This window comes from Aquarana catesbeiana, linkage group LG07 (assembly GCF_042186555.1).
Source record: "Aquarana catesbeiana isolate 2022-GZ linkage group LG07, ASM4218655v1, whole genome shotgun sequence".
NCBI lineage: Eukaryota > Metazoa > Chordata > Amphibia > Anura > Ranidae > Aquarana > Aquarana catesbeiana.
In genome coordinates, this window is record NC_133330.1 from 187125214 (window position 1) to 187143229 (window position 18016).

General features: G+C 45.6%; 1 protein-coding gene across 4 annotated transcripts in view; it reads left to right on the forward strand.

Annotated features, from left to right (window-relative positions):
• The window catches only part of LOC141103381 (coagulation factor XIII B chain-like), a gene marked incomplete in the record, with an annotated part of 968440 nt that overhangs the window by 156332 nt on the left and 794092 nt on the right, over positions 1-18016 (forward strand). For all 4 annotated transcript variants that reach the window (XM_073592895.1, XM_073592894.1, XM_073592896.1 and 1 more), the window contains 1 exon segment: positions 8591-8761. In XM_073592895.1, the coding sequence (XP_073448996.1) occupies positions 8591-8761 (171 nt within the window).

Sequence of the window (18016 nt, forward strand, 5' to 3'; positions counted from 1 at the left end):
GGAAGGGGGGGTGACCCCTCCCACCACTTCTAAAAGTGATCCAGCAGCTAATCAGCCACTTGATTCACATTTAACCGAAAAGCCGGTGCCCGAGGGAAATTTGAATACCAGGGTTATGCCATCTAGCAGCAGCCATAACCCTGGTATTTAAGTTATGATGTATTTTCACAGTTTCCCAATTTTTTCACTTCACATTTATAGATGAAAAAGTGGGGATTGATAGTCTTAACAGTAATAATAATGATGTTTCACTGAAAGTATCACTGTGGTTCACTGAAAACCAGGTATAAAACAGGCAAGTTCACCAAGTCCAGATGGCTTACACCCATGGATCCTTGGAACTTCGCTCAGTTATAGCCAAGCTGATCTTTCTAATTTTTAAAGACACTTTACTTACTGGAATGGTACTAACTGATTGGCATAGAGCAAATGTGGTAAGAAGGTGCAAAAAGGATTAAGATGTATACCAGGAAACTACAGACTAATCAGCTGCTGACTACGGATGAGCTTCGAGTTCGAGTCGAACAGAATTTCGACTTGAACATCGGCCGTTCGACCGTTTGTTGAATTACGAACATTATGGGCCATTCGCGCCAAATTCAAGTGACACGTTATGGTCCATAATTCACTGCGGCATCGCAGTGCATTGCTGGATGATGATTGGCCAAGCATGCACTATGACTCCTGGAAGTCGGCCTTCTGTAGTGTGTTCTGGCGTGCTGAGAGAGAGAGAGAGAGAGAGAGAGAGACAGTGTAATTTCATTTCATTTGAGTTAGAGCAGGCAGGGGAGTCAGTTAGCTGCAGTCAGTGTATTTAGTATGTGTGTGTGTATATGTGTGTGTATGTGTGTATATATATATATATATATATATATATATACTGTATTTCAGTTTAGCTAGATCCGTTCCTGTTATTCTCTTCCTAATATACTTACAGGCAGGCAGCTGCAGTATTTTCAGTCAGTGTACTGTATCCTGTGCACAGTGTGCAACTAAAGCTAACTGCATACAATTGCTGGTGTTCTCTTTCTAATAATACCACAGGCAGCTGCAGTATTTTCAGTCAAGTGCAGGGCGTTATTCCAAAAGTTCTTTGGTGTGGGCCTTTTTTGAGACGTGTGCAGCAGATTGCACCGTTGCTATTTGCAACATATGTCTGAAGCGTATCAAGCGTGGACTAGACAGCAAGCGCTTGGGCATCACATGCTTAATCAGACATATGTCAAGTCCGTTGGCAACACTACCTAAAAGACCCACACCAAAGAACAAGGTGGACCTCTCCTTGCTCCTCCTCAGCTGGGATCTCCAACCCCACTATACCTTCAGTCCTCTCAGAAACTTGCATTGAGAGGAATGAAGGTGTAGAATTAGGTGTGCCACTGCCAAGTACTTGCGGGCAATCTGCTATCGATACACCAACGTCCGATTCTAGCAGGCAGATTTCCCTACCCCAGTTACTCCACTGGCGAAAGAAGTTCGCTCCCAGCCATCCACATGGTTGAATGCTAGCTTGGCTAAATTGCTAGCACTTCAACTGCTGCATTTTCATTTAGTAGACTCTGCCCCCTTCCATGAGTTTGTGTAATGTGCCATACCTCAGTGGCAGGTTCCCAAACGCCACTTTTTTTCACGGAAGGCGATTCCGGCTCTCTACCGGCATGTGGAAGGCAATGTCCATGCCTCGCTGGACAGGGCAGTCAGTGGTAAGGTGCATATTACCACTGATTAATGGTCCAGCAGGCATGGACAGGGACATTACCTATCTTTCACCGCACACTGGGTGACTCTGCTGGCAGCTGGGAAGGATGCAGGACAGGGTGCAGTAGTGTTGGAGGTTGATCCGCCACCACGCCTCCAAAATTCTACTAGTGGTGATTCTGCCACACCTCTCTCCTCCGACCCCTCTTCTTCTTCCTCCATGGCCTCTTCCCATGTTGATTTGTCCTCGGAAACCAGCGGTGCTCCATAGGTGTTCAAGGGGCTACGCAAGCACGCAGGCAAAAAAGATGCTATGCGGTGCTTGAGCTGGTGTGCTTGGGGGACAGGAGCCACACTGGGGCAGAGATTCTGTCAGCTCTGCAGGGGCAGGCTCAGAGGAGGTTGATGCCACGCCAGCTTAAGCCATCAATGGTGGTTTGCAACAATTGCACCAACCTCCTCTCCGCCCTCCGACAGGGCCAACTGACCCATGTGCCCTGTTTGGCTCATGTTCTTAACTTGGTGGTGCAGCGGTTCTTGGGCAGGTACCCGGTCTTACAGGATGTTCTGAGGCAATCTAGGAAAGTCTGTGCATTTCCGCCGGTCATATAATGCCAGTGCTCGGCTGGCTGACCTCCAAAAGGAATTTAGCCTGCCCAAGAACTGCCTAATCTTTGACATGGCCACCAGGTGGAACTCAACGTTGGCCATGCTGTAGCGGCTGCACACGCAGAAGAGGGCCATCAATGAGTACCTGTGCAACTATGGCACCAGGACAGGGACAGGGGAGCTTGTTTTTTTTTTTTTTTCCCCACGCCAGTGGGCCAAGATCAGGGATGCGTGCACTGTCCTGTCACCATTTGAGGAGGCTACGAGGATGGTCAGCAGTGACAGTGCATGCATCAGTGACACTGTCCCTCTTGTCCACCTGTTGGAGCACACGCTGCATGGAATAATGGAGATGTCACCTAAAGGCAGAACAGAGGCAGGAAGAGGAGGACTTCCTTACCTCTCAAGGCCCCCTTTATCCAGACAGTGTTCCTGCGTGCCCACCGATCACGCAGGAAGAGGAGGAGGAGAATTGTGTCAGCATGGAGGTGGAGTCTAGCACTCAGCATCCGCAGCAGTCTTCAAGGGATCATTTACAGGCCGAAGAGCCCATGGACTTGTACGTGGCTGGGAGGAGGTGGCTGTGGATCATGTTGTCCTTAGTGACCCAGAGAACTCCGGAACGAATGCCTCAGCAAACCTACGCTGCATGGCCTCCCTGATCCTGCAAAGTCTGCGGAAGGATCCTCGTATTCATGGTATCAAGGAGAGGGATCATTACTGGCTGGCACCCCTCCTTGATCAATATTACAAGGGTAAGATTGTGGACCTTTATCTTGCCGTCGCAGAGGGAGCAGAGGATGAAACCTCTTCAGGAGACCTTGCAGAAAGGTTTGTGCAACGCGTTTCCAGAGCCTGGGAGGTTACAATTTCCTGGTCCTCCTGGACAACATGTTTGCTGAGGCTTCGGTCAGTCACAGAAGGCGCGGTGGAGAAGGTGGCCGTCTGACCGATGCGTTCAGACAATTTTTTAGTCCGCAGCCCCAAGGTCTGATCGTTTCCAGCAACCATCGCCAGCGTCTGATTCACATGGTACAGGAATACCTAGGGGCAAGATCAGACTTGGACACCTTTCCCACCGAAAATCTTCTGGGTTACTGGGTCTTGAGGATGGATCACTGGCCAGAGCGTGCACAGTATGTAATTGAGCTACTGGCCTTTTCCTGCATCCAGCGTTCTTTCGCGCACATTCAGTGCTGCTGGAGGCTTTGTAACCAATCACAGGGTGCGCCTGTCCACCGAATCAGCTGACCTTCATAAAAAATGAATCAGTCTTGGATCACCGGCTACCAAGCACCTGATGCTGATGTAACCGAATAATTTTTCTTTTAATGTGAGATCCCTTGAAGACTGCCTATGCTGATACTGAGTGACTATCCTCTTCCTCAATGTTCATGCTGATAGCTTGTAAGAACATTTTTGGTTCTGGGCACCGCTGCCAGTGGCCAAGGCCCAATTTTTCTGCCCCTGTTTAACAGGGGTGTGTAATTACAATTTTTGATGCAATACTTAGCAGCAGGACTCATTCCTGCGCTCCAACTAGAGTATCTGTGAGGGGTTGCAGTGTTGTGGCACCAGTGCCTAAGGCCCAATTTTTCAGCCCCTGTTTAATGTAATTAATGTAATTACAATTCTTGATCTAATATTTCACAGCAGGGCCTGTTCCTGCGCCCACCAAGAGTAACTGTGAGGGCTTAATGTTGTGGCAACACCAACACCTAAGGCCCAAATTTCTGCAGTGTATATAGGGCAGGCCCCTACTTTCAAACAACCAACTTACAAATGACTCCTACTTACAAACGGAAGGAGACAACAGGAAGTGAGAGGAAATCTACCCCTAGGAAGGGAAAATCTCTCACGTAAGAGTTCCTTGTTTCACTAAAAACCCCAAATTTTCAAAATTCAATTATCATTGGGACAGAAAGTGAGGTGAAATCTTCTGAACAGGTGCACAGACAGCAAAACCAAATGTTACAGGGGTGATGAACCTTCCCTGTTTTCCAAAAAGCTTAAAAATAGATTTTTTGGCTGGAGCTATTCGTAAAAAATGTACCAGTTCAAAATTACAAACAGTCTACTTAACAACAAACCTACAGTCCCCGTCTTGTTTGCACCACCTGAATACTGCTGTTCAGAGTATATAGGGCCTGGGGGCCCCACGCCTTTCCTTTTTTTTTATTTGGGTGTGGGGTTTCCCTTAATATCCATACAAGGGGCTGGTAATGGGCTGGGGGGGGGGGTTCTCAATGTTTTTCATCCATATTGCCGGGACCAGACATGACATTAAAGCAGTTTTAAATGACTTTTTTTCCTTTTTAGAAATGTCATTTTAAGCAGGGACTGTTCTAAACATGGGAAACACGCGCCACTTTACAGGGATACTATAGACACCCCCCAGGCATGATATTCAAAGGAATATTTCACTTTTATTTTTTTGCTTTAAAGCGGAGGTTTGCTGAAAAAAAATATTAAAAGCCAGCAGCTACAAATACTGCAGCTGCTGACTTTTAATATATGGACACTTACCTGTCCAGGGAGCCCGCGAATGTCGGCAGCCGAAGCTGATCCGTCCTTCGGCTCTCGGCTGCTGCCGCCGCCATCCTCGGTAACGGAATAAGGAAGTGAAGCCGTGCGGCTTCACTTCCTGGTTCCCTACTGCGCATGCGCGAGTCGCTCTGCGCGTCCTCTCGGGTCCCTGCTGTGTTCTGTGTCTCACAGAACACAGCGGTGGAGGAGAGCGTAGGCGCTGGAAGTGGCGTAGGTCACCGTAAGCTCTGCGTGATCTATGCCAGGAAGTGGGAGCAAATACCTGTATTAGACAGGTATCTGCTCCCTCCTCCCCCCTGAAAGGTGCCCAATGTGACACCGGAGGGGGGGAGGATTACAAAAAGTTCCATTTTTGGGTGGAACTCCACTTTAAACATCATTAAAAAAACTGCTCCCGAAAAAACGGACGTTTTTAAAACCTTTTTTTTTGCATTGATACATGTACCCTGGGGCAGGACCTGGGTCCCCAAACCCTATTAACCTCCCTGGCGGTATGATTATTTCGGATTTTAGGTGCTGAAAGCGGTACCATTATTTTGCATGGAAATTTGGCGTTTTATATTGTAGGTCTGTAAATCTTAACAATAACACACTTAAATCTGTCCAAACCAGAGTCTAGTAGATATCCCGGGTATGATAAAGTTTGAAACACAAAAACATAAATTATAATATAATAAATAAAAATAAATAATTAAAAAAAAAAAAAAAAAATAGTAATAAAATAAATTTCCCCACAATTCACTATCGCTCAATTCTGCAAGTGTTCTAATTTACTATCGCTGTTTTCTAGCTGGTCTAAAGCCACTTTTGACGTAAAGGGACACTTTTTGGTTGCTATGGACAATCTCCAGTTTCCAGGCAGAAAGAACAGTATATATCATGTAAAACTGCATGCAGGGCATGGGACAAAGCACTGGGGACAAAAGGGATGTGAAATCATTTCATACAATACTGTAATCTGTAAGATTACAGTACTGTATGTTATGATTTTTACTTTTTTTAAATTTGCCGCCAGGCTCCGCCCCCTGCGTCGCGCCGCTCGCAGGGAACGGAGCCTGGCACGGAGAGGCTTCGGAGGAGGATGGAGCCCTCGGACACTGCGGGGGACATCGCAGGATCCCGGGGACAAGGTAAGTAACGCCGCCCCAGGATCCCGCAATGCGATCCCGAGTGTGGCTCGGGGTTACCGCTAATGGTACTGAATTTTAACCCCGAGCCACACTCGGGAAAACCGCCAGGGAGGCTACGGACAGTAACTTGCATATTATCCTTTAAAATTTGCACTTTTGATTTCTCACGTTCGAGTCCCATAGACTTTAACGGGGTTTGAAAGTTTGCGCGAGCTTTCGGTCCGTTTGAATGTTCTGATGCAAACCGAACGGGGGGGTGTTCGGCTCATCCCTACTGCTGACAGGACTCCCATCTACCCCCGGTCTTCCTTCTGGGCTTGTGGGTTTCGGCTGTGTGACTGGCCGAGCCATAATGTCACTCCTGCACATGCGTGCGGGAGTCACTGCCGCAGCACGGCTTTCTCAATGGACGGCACTCTGTCCATTGAGAGTGCACTGTGCATGTGCCGGTCACATCACTGGCTGCTACTTTAGTAAATATCTCCTAAATGATGCACGTTTAGAAAGATATTTATTGTACCTTATTTTAGGCTTACCTGTAGGTACAAGTAAACAGGGAATTTACTACCACTTTAATAAGGGGGATAGAGGACCTCAGCTAAAAGTACTGACTACATAGATTACAGCTATTCAATCTGGCGAGGAGGCACTTAAGAGGGCATATAATTACAATGTACGTCTATATCAAAGGTAACTCCAGTGGCAGCCCACCCATGGGGGCCGCAGGGGCGCTGCCCCCCAAAGCTACAAGCAATAATGTCCCTTTAAGTGTGTGCGGAACGCCAGACACACAGATGCATGAGAAGCATGACATGCTGCAATCACAAAAAAAATAAAAATAAATAATAAAATAATGGCCCTTTAAATGTGTGCAGGGCGCTGGACACACAGCTGCTATGGGAAGCATGACGTGTTTGCAATCACGTGATTGCAAACAAAAAGCTCTATTGGCTTCCTCTAGAAAGTCCTTGGGGGCGCTGAGCTCTGCACCCAGAACACTCTCACTATAGCATTTTCCCCTACGTGGATAGTGATTGGTGGGGCCTGCTCCTTCATGTCCGGTTTCTCTGACTCATTCCGGCCGTCTGAAGGTGGAAGACAGGCAACTTGCTGTGAGAGCTGTAAGTACAGCAGCTGTTCTCTCCCCCCCCCACTCGTAAAGGATGACTCTAATGGAGACATCTGATGTAAAGGGGGGCTCTGATGGGGACATCTGATATAAAGGGGGGCTCTGATGGGGACATCTGATATAAAGGGGGGCTCTGATGGGGACATCTGATGTAAAGGGGGGCTCTGATGGGGACATCTGATGTAAAGGGGGGCTCTGATGGGGACATCTGATGTAAAGGGGGGCTCTGATGGGGACATCTGATGTAAAGGGGGGCTCTGATGGGGACATCTGATGTAAAGGGGGGCTCTGATGGGGACATCTGATGTAAAGGGGGGCTCTGATGGGGACATCTGATGTAAAGGGGGGCTCTGATGGGGACATCTGATGTAAAGGGGGGCTCTGATGGGGACATCTGATGTAAAGGGGGGCTCTGATGGGGACATCTGATGTAAAGGGGGGCTCTGATGGGGACACCTGATGTAAAGGGGGGCTCTGATGGGGACACCTGATGTAAAGGGGGGCTCTGATGGGGACACCTGATGTAAAGGGGGGCTCTGATGGGGACACCTGATGTAAAGGGGGGCTCTGATGGGGACACCTGCTGTAAAGGGGGGCTCTGATGGGGACACCTGCTGTAAAGGGGGGCTCTGATGGGGACACCTGCTGTAAAGGGGGGCTCTGATGGGGACACCTGCTGTAAAGGGGGGCTCGGATGGGATCATCTGCTGTGAAGGGGATGCTGATAAGTACACTTGTTGTAAAGGGGGACTCTGATTGGGACATCTGATGTAAAAGGGTGCTCTGAGGAGGACACCTTATGTTAAGTGGTTTTATTTTCTTTTACTTGAAATGTGGATGTGATTGGCCTACTGTGACTGGCACAGTGAGGCTGCATATGATGGGCACAGTGAGGCTGCATATGATGGATACAGTGAGGCCTGTAATTGATGGGCACAGTGAGGCTGCATTTGATGGGCACAGTTTTTTTTTCTAGCAGTAATGATACATAATTCTATGATAAATGACTATTTACAGTCCTGCATTACTAACAGTATAATTTTTCAGTTTGTGCCCCCCCAAAAAAATTTTGAGCACCAGCCGCCACTGGGTGACTCCAGTGACTATGATAAACCGTTTACTGCAAGATCTGTGAAGAGGACATGCAGACACAATTTGAAGTTAGAAGAGATGAGGGTTTAACCTTAGAATGAGGAAATGGTTCTTTAGTAAAACTGGCACTTTTTCCCCTAGGAAAAGGTACATGCTGAGATTGACAGCTTCAAAATACTTTTGGATGTCTTCCTCAGGAAGCAGTATACATAGAACTATGGTAATTTTTAGAGAACAAAACACGCACACTTACGCACACACATAACATGAATGTAACATATGAAAACTTGGGTACCAATATTTTAGCCCCAATTTAAAAAAAAAATGTTTTCTTTTTATTGCCCTAAAATTGTATTTAACATGTGTATTTCTTTGTTTTACACAGAAGTCAAGTGCAGCCCACCAAAGATTATTCACGGGGGAGTAAGCAATGCTAAACCTAGTTATAAGGACAAAGAAACCTTGGAATTTTACTGTGAAAAGGGATATAAATCCTCTACAACTACTGTACTTGAATGCACAAAAAATGATTGGAGACCCACGCCTATATGTGAAGGTTGGTTTTGAAATAGTTTTGCTAATTATATCATTAGATAATCAAATCCCAATGGCATACTATTCTATGGTCTAGCAGTCTTCCCTCTGTATAAAGTATACTGTATATAGCCAAAGCTTTTTGTTTTGGGTAGAGCAGGACTTTTCTTTTGTTTGTCTTTTTTTTTGCTCTCATTTGGAAAAAGAAATGGTATTCTTGTCTCAGGGCACAAGAAGAGAACTCTCCAATGATAGTTAACCTCTTCAAAGTAAAGAAAACTTTCTCTTAAAGAGGAAGTAAACCCTGATGGGTTTTACTTCCTCTTTTTCTCCCTGTATAGCCTGCAAATTAAAAGCATAATGGGCTAATATGCATCGCATACTAGCCCATTATGTGACGCTTGCCTGCAAAAGAATCCAGCGATGTCCCCTGTGTAGGCAGCGTCCACCTTCAAGCCCCTCTTCCTTCATGCTTTGGTACATATATAGACCCAGCTTTAGACAGTTGCCACTGGAATAAGTGTCTGCAATGGAAGATCTTAACCCTTTCCTGGTATATCAAAAATGGGTTTGGATACACACGATGCAAGTTTAGAAAACCTTGGTTGCTTCCACGCAGTGAAAGCTTAATGCATAGAAGCAACATATAAAATAATGATAACAGAAGATAGCCCAGATCTGTTCCCTGAATAAACTATGTGAATGCAAAGTCCAAAGGTTGCAGTTGCCCTTTGGTCAAATTAGAAGTTCTAGAAAGGAACTTGATAAAAATAGAGCATGTGAACCCATCTGATGAACCTAACTAGAGGTGAGGAGCAAAATAATAGAGATGAGTGAATCTGTTAGTGTGCATCAGCTCCTCTGGTGGAATAGGTCAGTTCACTCTGAAATTAAGTTATAGAAACCAACCAATCAGCACCAGATAATGTCATCCATATGTAGCACCCTGGTCCTAAACAGGGCTGCTAATAAATCTAGTTGTGCTAGGTGGTAACTAGCCTGGCTAATTGTAGTTTTTGATCCACTGATTCCTGTCCTAAGTCTGAGTTTAGTTTGCAGTCTCTCTTCTGTCAATAGATGGCACTGTTGCTTTTGGCACTAGGATGATGAATTACAGTGAATTCAGGTGATGGGTAAATAAGTTGTCTTAGCCAATCAGCAGGAGTTTCTTTGGTCGCTGTGCATGCTGGGATAGGCTTTTTATTCGGAAGGAGTCAGGCGATCAGGGTTCTAACCACCTGGGGCTGCGAACTGGGTGGATGTGTATCAGACAGCTCCTGGCTGCTAGGCCAGGTTGCTAGGTTTACGTGAGGCCGATCCAGTAATTCGGGATTCTTCAAAGGAGGTGCAGCAAAGGTTAAACTCAAAGCCTGGGGCGGAACCACGTGTGTTAGAAGCTTAGCCTGAGGGGAGCCTGATCATTACCAGAGGTAAAGGAGAACCAGTTGCTGGAGGGACAACCACTCCTGTTACCAGAGGCAAGTTTGAAAGGTATGAGTACCAGAGCAGACAGTTCACTAACCGGGGACAGTGAATTAAGGGGGAAAGCTTCAGTGGAGACTCATCCAGGAAGACAGCGTGTAGCTGTGAGTAAAGCTGGAAGGAGTACAGCGGGTAGCTGTAAGGAAAGCTTGAAGATAAGTACAGTGGTTAGCTGTGGGTGAAGCTCGAGGGATCCAGCAGATAGCTGAGAGTCCAAGAAGTCTAGTGCGAGACGGCGAGCTGAGTTTAAAGATCTACAGGGGAAAACTGAGTTACACTGGAAGATCCACAGTAGGATACTGAGAGTGAAGTTGTTGCCATAGGAGACAGCAGTTGCTACAAGATACAGATTTCTGCATTCAACTTAAAGGCCCTCTATCTGTATGGTTGTCTGCCTAGTTCTTTTTGTGTCTGTGGAGTTTGCCTAATTGCCATTGCATTTGCCTAAAGGTGTCCTATGCCCTAACCCTCTCTCCCACCGTTCCTGTTCTCTTTGTTCATTTTTACAAAAAGTGACTGGCGCCCAATCTTTCTAACTTGCACCACACCCATTATGCCTAGTAACCTACACCCTGAGGAGGAATGTCCGTTTTCTTTGGCTCTGGGGGTCACCATCAGGCCCTTGGAAAACGGGGAGACCCCTACACATAAAATAATTTACAGTGTTCAGCAGGCTCCCAAACCAGAATGCCCTTGAGCATTTGTAGCTGCTGACTTTTAATTTTTCCAGAAGGAGCCTGGAGCTCCTCGTTAAGGAAAATGGCACCAGAATTTTGTTGTTATGACTTTACTGAATTCCCCTGAATATCCAATATCTATGGACTATGATGATGCACACTTCAAATAGTTGATGATGCTACACCTAAACATGAAAGGGTCAAAGTCAGGGAAGCTCCAAATTATACCAGAACTGGATATACAGGAAAGAAACACTGCCTAACTAGGAGCAAATATGTTTGGGAATAAGAAAAAAGACTGTGCTGTATATAAGGCTAAAACCATAGCTGCAACTCAAAGTGAAATACACACAAAGATAGGTTAGATAAGAAAATGCGCTCTCAGATTGATATATTGTCCAATATGAATGCAAACAAATTTAGAAAAATTAAAAATAAGTCCCAATGAGTGAGTCATGTGACATATATATATATATATATATATATATATATATATATATATATATATATATATATATATATATATATATATATATATATATATATATATATATATATGATCTCCAATGCACAGTGAAATCTCAGGAATTCCTCCAGTGAGAAAATTAGTGAAAAGACAAACAGCAAAATGTATATGAACATGTATGAAAATCCCGTGACTTTAAGGACTGACAGAGTGAATCCACCACCATAGAGTGTACGCTTACCAGCTGCAAAAGCTTTGACGCTTGTGACTAATACCCAGCCAGGGTCTGTTCCTCCAGCGACCTCAGATGTCCAATCGAGCCATAAGATGCTGTGGACCGTTGATCATGAAGGTGGTCAGCATACAAATCCACACTCGATGTTACAGGTAGTGTCAGCCCACTAAAAAAGCAGGGAAAATCGCCATATGTAAAACCAGATGGTGTTTTATTGATAAAGCAAAAAATGCTTCCAAACGAGTAAAAAATTCAAGAGTAAAGTAAAAATGCGGCTGGTCGGCAACAATACTAACGCCCATCCAATCGGGACGTGAACAGCGCGGTGATTGAGGTGGCATTTATGGGCACTGATGAGGAGGCACTAATATGCCACACTTATGGGCACTGATATGTGGCACTGATGAGCACTGATGGGCACTGTTAGGTGGCACTGGTGTGCATTGATGGGCGGCACTGGTGGGCACTGATGGGCATTGATCAACAGCAGTGATGGGCAGCACTGATAGCCATCACTAACTGGCATCGTTAATGGGCACCGATTGGTGGCACTTACGGGCAGTGGTGGGCACTGATTGCTGCCATTGCACGCTATATTGTAATCAGGGCACTGATGATCAGTGCCCTGATTACATGTGTAGATGCCCCCCTGCGTGGAGATGCCGCTGATCGGCTCTCCTCGCCACACTCTGTCAGCGTGAGGCAAGGAGCACCGATTACCGACATCTCCGTATTTACATGTGATTGCCTGTGATTGGACACATGGTTACAGATTTTAATAGAGATCGGGGTTGTGCCGTGTCCTAGGAACATGGCGCGGAAGCTATCGCTGCACTGCACGCCGGTTCTGGGACGCCGTCATATGACGGCGTCCCAGAACGAGAGCCGCACCACCCCGCCGTCAAATGACGGCAACTAGTTAAAGTGATTGTAAAGCTTTGTTTTTGTTTTTTTTTTTAATAACAAACCTGTTAGTTACCTGCTCTGTGCAGTGCTTTTGCAGAGAGCAGCCTCGATTCCCCTTTTCTCTGGTCCCTGACAGCATTCTTGGCACCTTCTCTACTTCCTATGGGGGCACGCATGCATGCTTGCTCCCGGTGTGTCCATAAGTCTGTATTTAAAGCGTAGTTCCAGTCATATTTTTGTTTATTAATAAACAGCCACTCGTCTGTTCCACGATCCAGCTGTGCACTCACCTGCGCTGTGTACTTCCGTGTCCTCCCTCTGCGGCTCTGGCATCTCTACTATGGGCACCCAGCTATGGCAGCTTGCGGCTTCACATTGCGCTTGCGCTAGCGGTGCTGTGCTTTGTGACTGCTCCTGAAGTTTTCTAGGACCTGTCATGTGTCCCAGAAGACTTTGAGAGGGAGAACTTCTGCTTTCGATCGCCTAAGATGACCAGAATGGAAGTGGGAGAAGGTATCTGTCAAAACCAGGTACCTGCTCCCACCCTCCTCCCTAAAAGGTCAGCTTCACAAACAGGAGCCAGGGAGGAGGCCTTAAAGCGGAAAATCCACTTTTGGGTGGAACTCCGCTTTAAGACTATTTTTTTTTGACTGACTGGTTTGTGGAAGTTCACAAGGTCTGCTTTTATGAATAGTAACCATTAAAGTGATATTAAACACAAAACTAAACTTGTAATATATTGCAGCTTACCAATCATTAGATGCAGTGGCTCAATTTGTTCTCTTTTTTTTTCTGGCTTTTCTCCTCTGTTTTCACCCGGTGATCTGGCCAAAACACACCTCCTGTATTAGAGTGCCCCCACTCTGGATTTTTTTATTATTATTTTCAGCATTTCAGAAAATTACAAACATTATCTTGAAACATATACAATACAATTTATCTTATCACTTCCGTCCTCTCCCCTCCAATAGCGAAATAGAGGAAGGGGGGTGGGAACCACATAAAAAAAAAAAGAGAGAGAGAAAAAAAGGGAAAGAGGAAAAAAATTAAAAATGCCAAAGGATGAAAAGTGTGGGGTGTAGGGAATATTTACAACAAATGTATACACAGACATAACCCACTTAAGTACACAATGGAGTTTATTTACTAAAGCTGGAAAGTGCAAAATTGGGCTCATTTCTGCATAGAAACCAATGAGTTTCTAACCCCAGCTTGTTCAATTAAGCTTTTGTAATAAAACCTGGAGGCTCTTTGGTTTCTATGCAGAAGTGAGCCTGATTTTGCACTTTCCAGCTTTAGTAAACCCCATTGTATACCTAAAAGTGGGGTATGCCTGTATATAGAACTACAGGACCCCAAAAACCAATCACCGCTTTCAGGCTTTCTAAGGGTGTAAATTTTTGATTTCACTCCTCACTGCCTATCACAGTTTCGGAGGCCATGACATGCCCAGATAGCACAAAACCCTTTTTTGAAAAAATTGGGGTCTATTAGACCCTAGATCTTCTCTCTGCCCTCAAAGCATCTGACCACACCAAGATCGGTGTGATAAAATGCTTTCCCAATGGCGCTGTTTATATCCGGCAAAACCTAAGTCATGAAATGCTTGTAGCTTCCGGTTTCTTAGGCCATAGAGATGATTGGAGCCATTCTGGTCTCTGATCAGCTCTATGGTCAGCTGGCGGAACCACCGGCTGCATTCTCGGGTTCCCTGTTGGGACAGGGGAGCCTGAGAAAACCATGGAAGATGGTGGGAGGGGGGGGGACGTTCCCTCCCACTACTTGTAAAAGCAGTCTAGAGGCTAATTAATCACTAGGATTGCTTTTACATAAAAGCCGACCGCTGGCTGAAAAGAATGATACCAAGATGATACCTAAACCGGCAGGCATCATTCTGGTATAACCACTCAAAGTCCAGCAACATACCAGTACGTTGCTGGTCCTTGTTGGGCATATATTGTAATATTCTTTTTTTTCATGCAGCCTATGGGCTGAACGAAAAAGATTGATCGGTGGGTATGCCCGCCATTAGAATACCGCCCTTCATCCACTCATTTCTAATGATGGGCATACATGCACCATTTTTGTTTTGACTGTGGTGGTGAAATCACCTCCTACAGCACTGGAGTCACTGATTTACATATCGTGAGAGCAAACGCTGTTGCTGTAAAGATAAATTAGTGCTGCAGCTCAATGGCGTACCTGCTAAGCAAATGGTGGTTGGTTAACAATAAAACAAAGTAATTGTCAGAAACCATAAAATCAGACCGAGACAGAAGTACAGTTAAATCACACTTGTTTAATAAAAGTAAAAAGAACTAACGCAGTTAAAACATAGCCACTGTTCAGTAACCGGAACGAATAGTCAGCCAAGCCAGAAGTCAGGGATCAATGTAGTGGAAAAGCAAGCAGAATCTGGAGCCAGAAAGGATGTCAGCAAAGCAAGTCTTTGAACAGGAACGCAGGTGATAGTCTCTATTTATGAATTTTCTGCTACTGACATCGATGGCAATGTAGTTTCCCTGGAGAAATACAGGGGCTATGTGTGTGTCATTGTCAATGTAGCATCTAAATGAGGAAAAACACCTGTAAACTACACTCAGCTTGTAGAAATTCACGCCAAATATGCTGAGAGAGGTTTACACATCCTCGGGTTTCCCTGCAATCAATTTGGAAAGCAGGAACCTGGAGATGAAGCTCAAATTAAAGACTTTGCTGCATCCTATAATGTAAAATTTGACCAAGGCGAAGGCAGAGATCCATTGGGCTGAACAGCTTAAATAGGCAGGAGTGACAAGAAGCATATCATCAACAGCTTAGTACCTGTGGAGAGATAGGAGCTGGCAATTAGCCGACAGCTGAGCGACCAGCTCTGAGAAGGAAGGGCTGAGCCCAGACCTGACTGTGCCCCCTCCTCAACGACCACTCCCCCTTGGAGGACCACCAGGCTTGAGGGGAAAACATCTATGGAAATCATGCAGGAGGACAGGGGCATGTACGTCCGAGGATGAGACCCAAGAGCGTTCCTCTGGACTGTACCCCTTCCAATGCACCAGGTACTGTATGCGCCCACGGAACTACGGGAGTCAACAATGGACTGTACTTCATACTCCTCATGGTTCTCAACCTGTACAGGGTGAGGACGTGGCACCGAGGTGGTAAAGTGGCTGCAGACCAAACGTTTTAATAAGGAGACATGAAATACATTCGAAATACACATATTAGAGGAAAGGTCTAATGTGTAAGCCACTGGGTTAATCCTGCAAAGAATACGGAAAGGCCCAAAAAACCGAGCTGTGAACTTCAGTGAGGGAACACAAAGTTGGAGGTTGCGAGATGACAGCCAGACCCTGTCCCCAACCTGGTAGAAAGGCGCAGGCAGGCTTCTGCGGTCAGCATGAAGTCTGTACCTATCATTAGCATGTCGCAAAGCCTCCTGGATTTGTGCCCAAGTGGAACGAAGACCATGGAGATGCTCCTCTAACACAGGGATACTCTGCGGAACAAATAAGTCAGACAACATGGAAGTAGGGATGAGCCAAACACCCCCCGTTTCGGTTCGCACCAGAACCTGCGAACGGACCGAAAGTTCGCACGAACTTTAGAACCCCATTAAAGTCTATGGGACTCGAATGTTTGAAATCAAAAGTGCTAATTTTAAAAGCTAATATGCAAGTTATTGTCCTAAAAAGGGTTTGGGGACCCGGGTCCTGCCCCAGGGGACATGTATCAATGCAAAAAAAGTTTTTTAAAAATGATCGTTTTTTTCGGGAGCAGTGATTTTAATGATGCTTAAAGTGAAAAAAAAAAGTGAAATATTCCTTTTAAATATCGTACCTGGGGGGTGTCTATAGTATGCCTGTAAAGTGGCGCATGTTTCCTGTGCTTAGAACATTCCCTGCACAAAATGACATTTTTAAAGGAATAAAAGTAATTTATAACTGCTTGCGGGTTTAATGTAATGTCGGGTCCCGGCAATATGGATGAAAATCGGTGAGGCAAACGGCATGGGTACCCCCCCAGTCCATTACCAGGCCCTTTGGGTCTTTTATGGATTTTAAGGGGAACCCCGCACACAAATTTAAAAAAAGGAAAGGCGTGGGGCCCCCAGGCTCTATATACTCAGAACAGCAGTATACAGGCGGTGCAAACAAGACGGGGACTGTAGGTTTGTTGTTAAGTAGAATCTGTAATTTTGAAATGGTACATTTTTAAAGTGTAGCTCCAGCCAAAATCTATTTTTAAGCTTTTTGGAAAACATAGGGAAGGGTTATCACCCCTGTAACATTTGTTTTGCTGTCTGTGCACCTCTTCAGAAGCTTTCACCTCACTTTCTGTCCCAATGACAATTTTTTTTTGAAAATTTGGGTTTTTTAGTGAAACAAAGATTGGTGATAAAGCATCAGTGAAAAGGAGACACGTTTTTCCCATATTTAACTCTTACAGGAGAGGGTTTCCCTTCCTAGGGGTAGATTTCACCTCACTTCCTGTTGTCTCCTTCCGTTTGCAAGTAGGAGTCGTTTGTAAGTTGGATGTTTGAAAGTAGGGGCCTGCCCTATATACTCTGCAGAAATTGGGGCCTTAGGTGTTGGTGTTGCCACAACACTGTAAGCCCTCACAGTTACTCTTGGTGGGCGCTGGAACGGGCCCTGCTGTGAAATATTATATCAAGAATTGTAATTACATGCACCTGCTGAACAGGGGCAGAAAAATTGGGCCTTTGGTGGTGGTGTTGCCACAACACTGTAAGCCCTCAGTTACTCTTGGTGGGCGCAGGAATGGGCCCTGCTGTGAAATATTATATCAAGAATTGTAATTACATGTCCCTGTTGAACAGGGGCAGAAAAATTGGGCCTTAGGCACTGGTGCCACAACACTGCAACCCCTCACAGATGCTATATTTGGAGCGCAGGAATGAGCCCTGCTGCAAAGTATTGCATTAAAAATTGTAATTATACACCCCTGTTAAACAGGGGCTGAAAAATTGGGCCTTGGGCACTGGTGGCGGTGCTCAGAACCAAAAATGTTCTTACAAGCTATCAGCATGAAAATTGAGGAGGAAGAGGATTGTGACTCAGCATAACAGGATAGTCACTCAGCATCAGCATAGGTAGTCTTGAAGGGATCTCACATTAAACAAAAAAAATCAATCGGTTACATCAACATCAGGTGCTTGGTAGCTGGTGATCCAAGACTGATTCATTTTTATGAAGGTCAGCTGATCAACTGATTTGGTGGACAGGCGCACCCTGTGATTGGTTACAAAGCCTCCAGCAGCACTGAATGTGCGTTCCGAAAGAACGCTGGATGCAGGACAGGCCAGTAGCTCAATTGCATACTGTGCAAGCTCTGGCCAGTGATCCATCCTCAAGACCCAGTAACCCAGAGAAGTTTCGGTGGGAAAGGTGTCCAAGTGCCCCTAGGTAATCCTGCACCATGTGAATCAGACGCTCGCAATGGTTGCTGGAACCGATCAGACCTTGGGGCTACGGACTAAAAAAATTGTCTGAA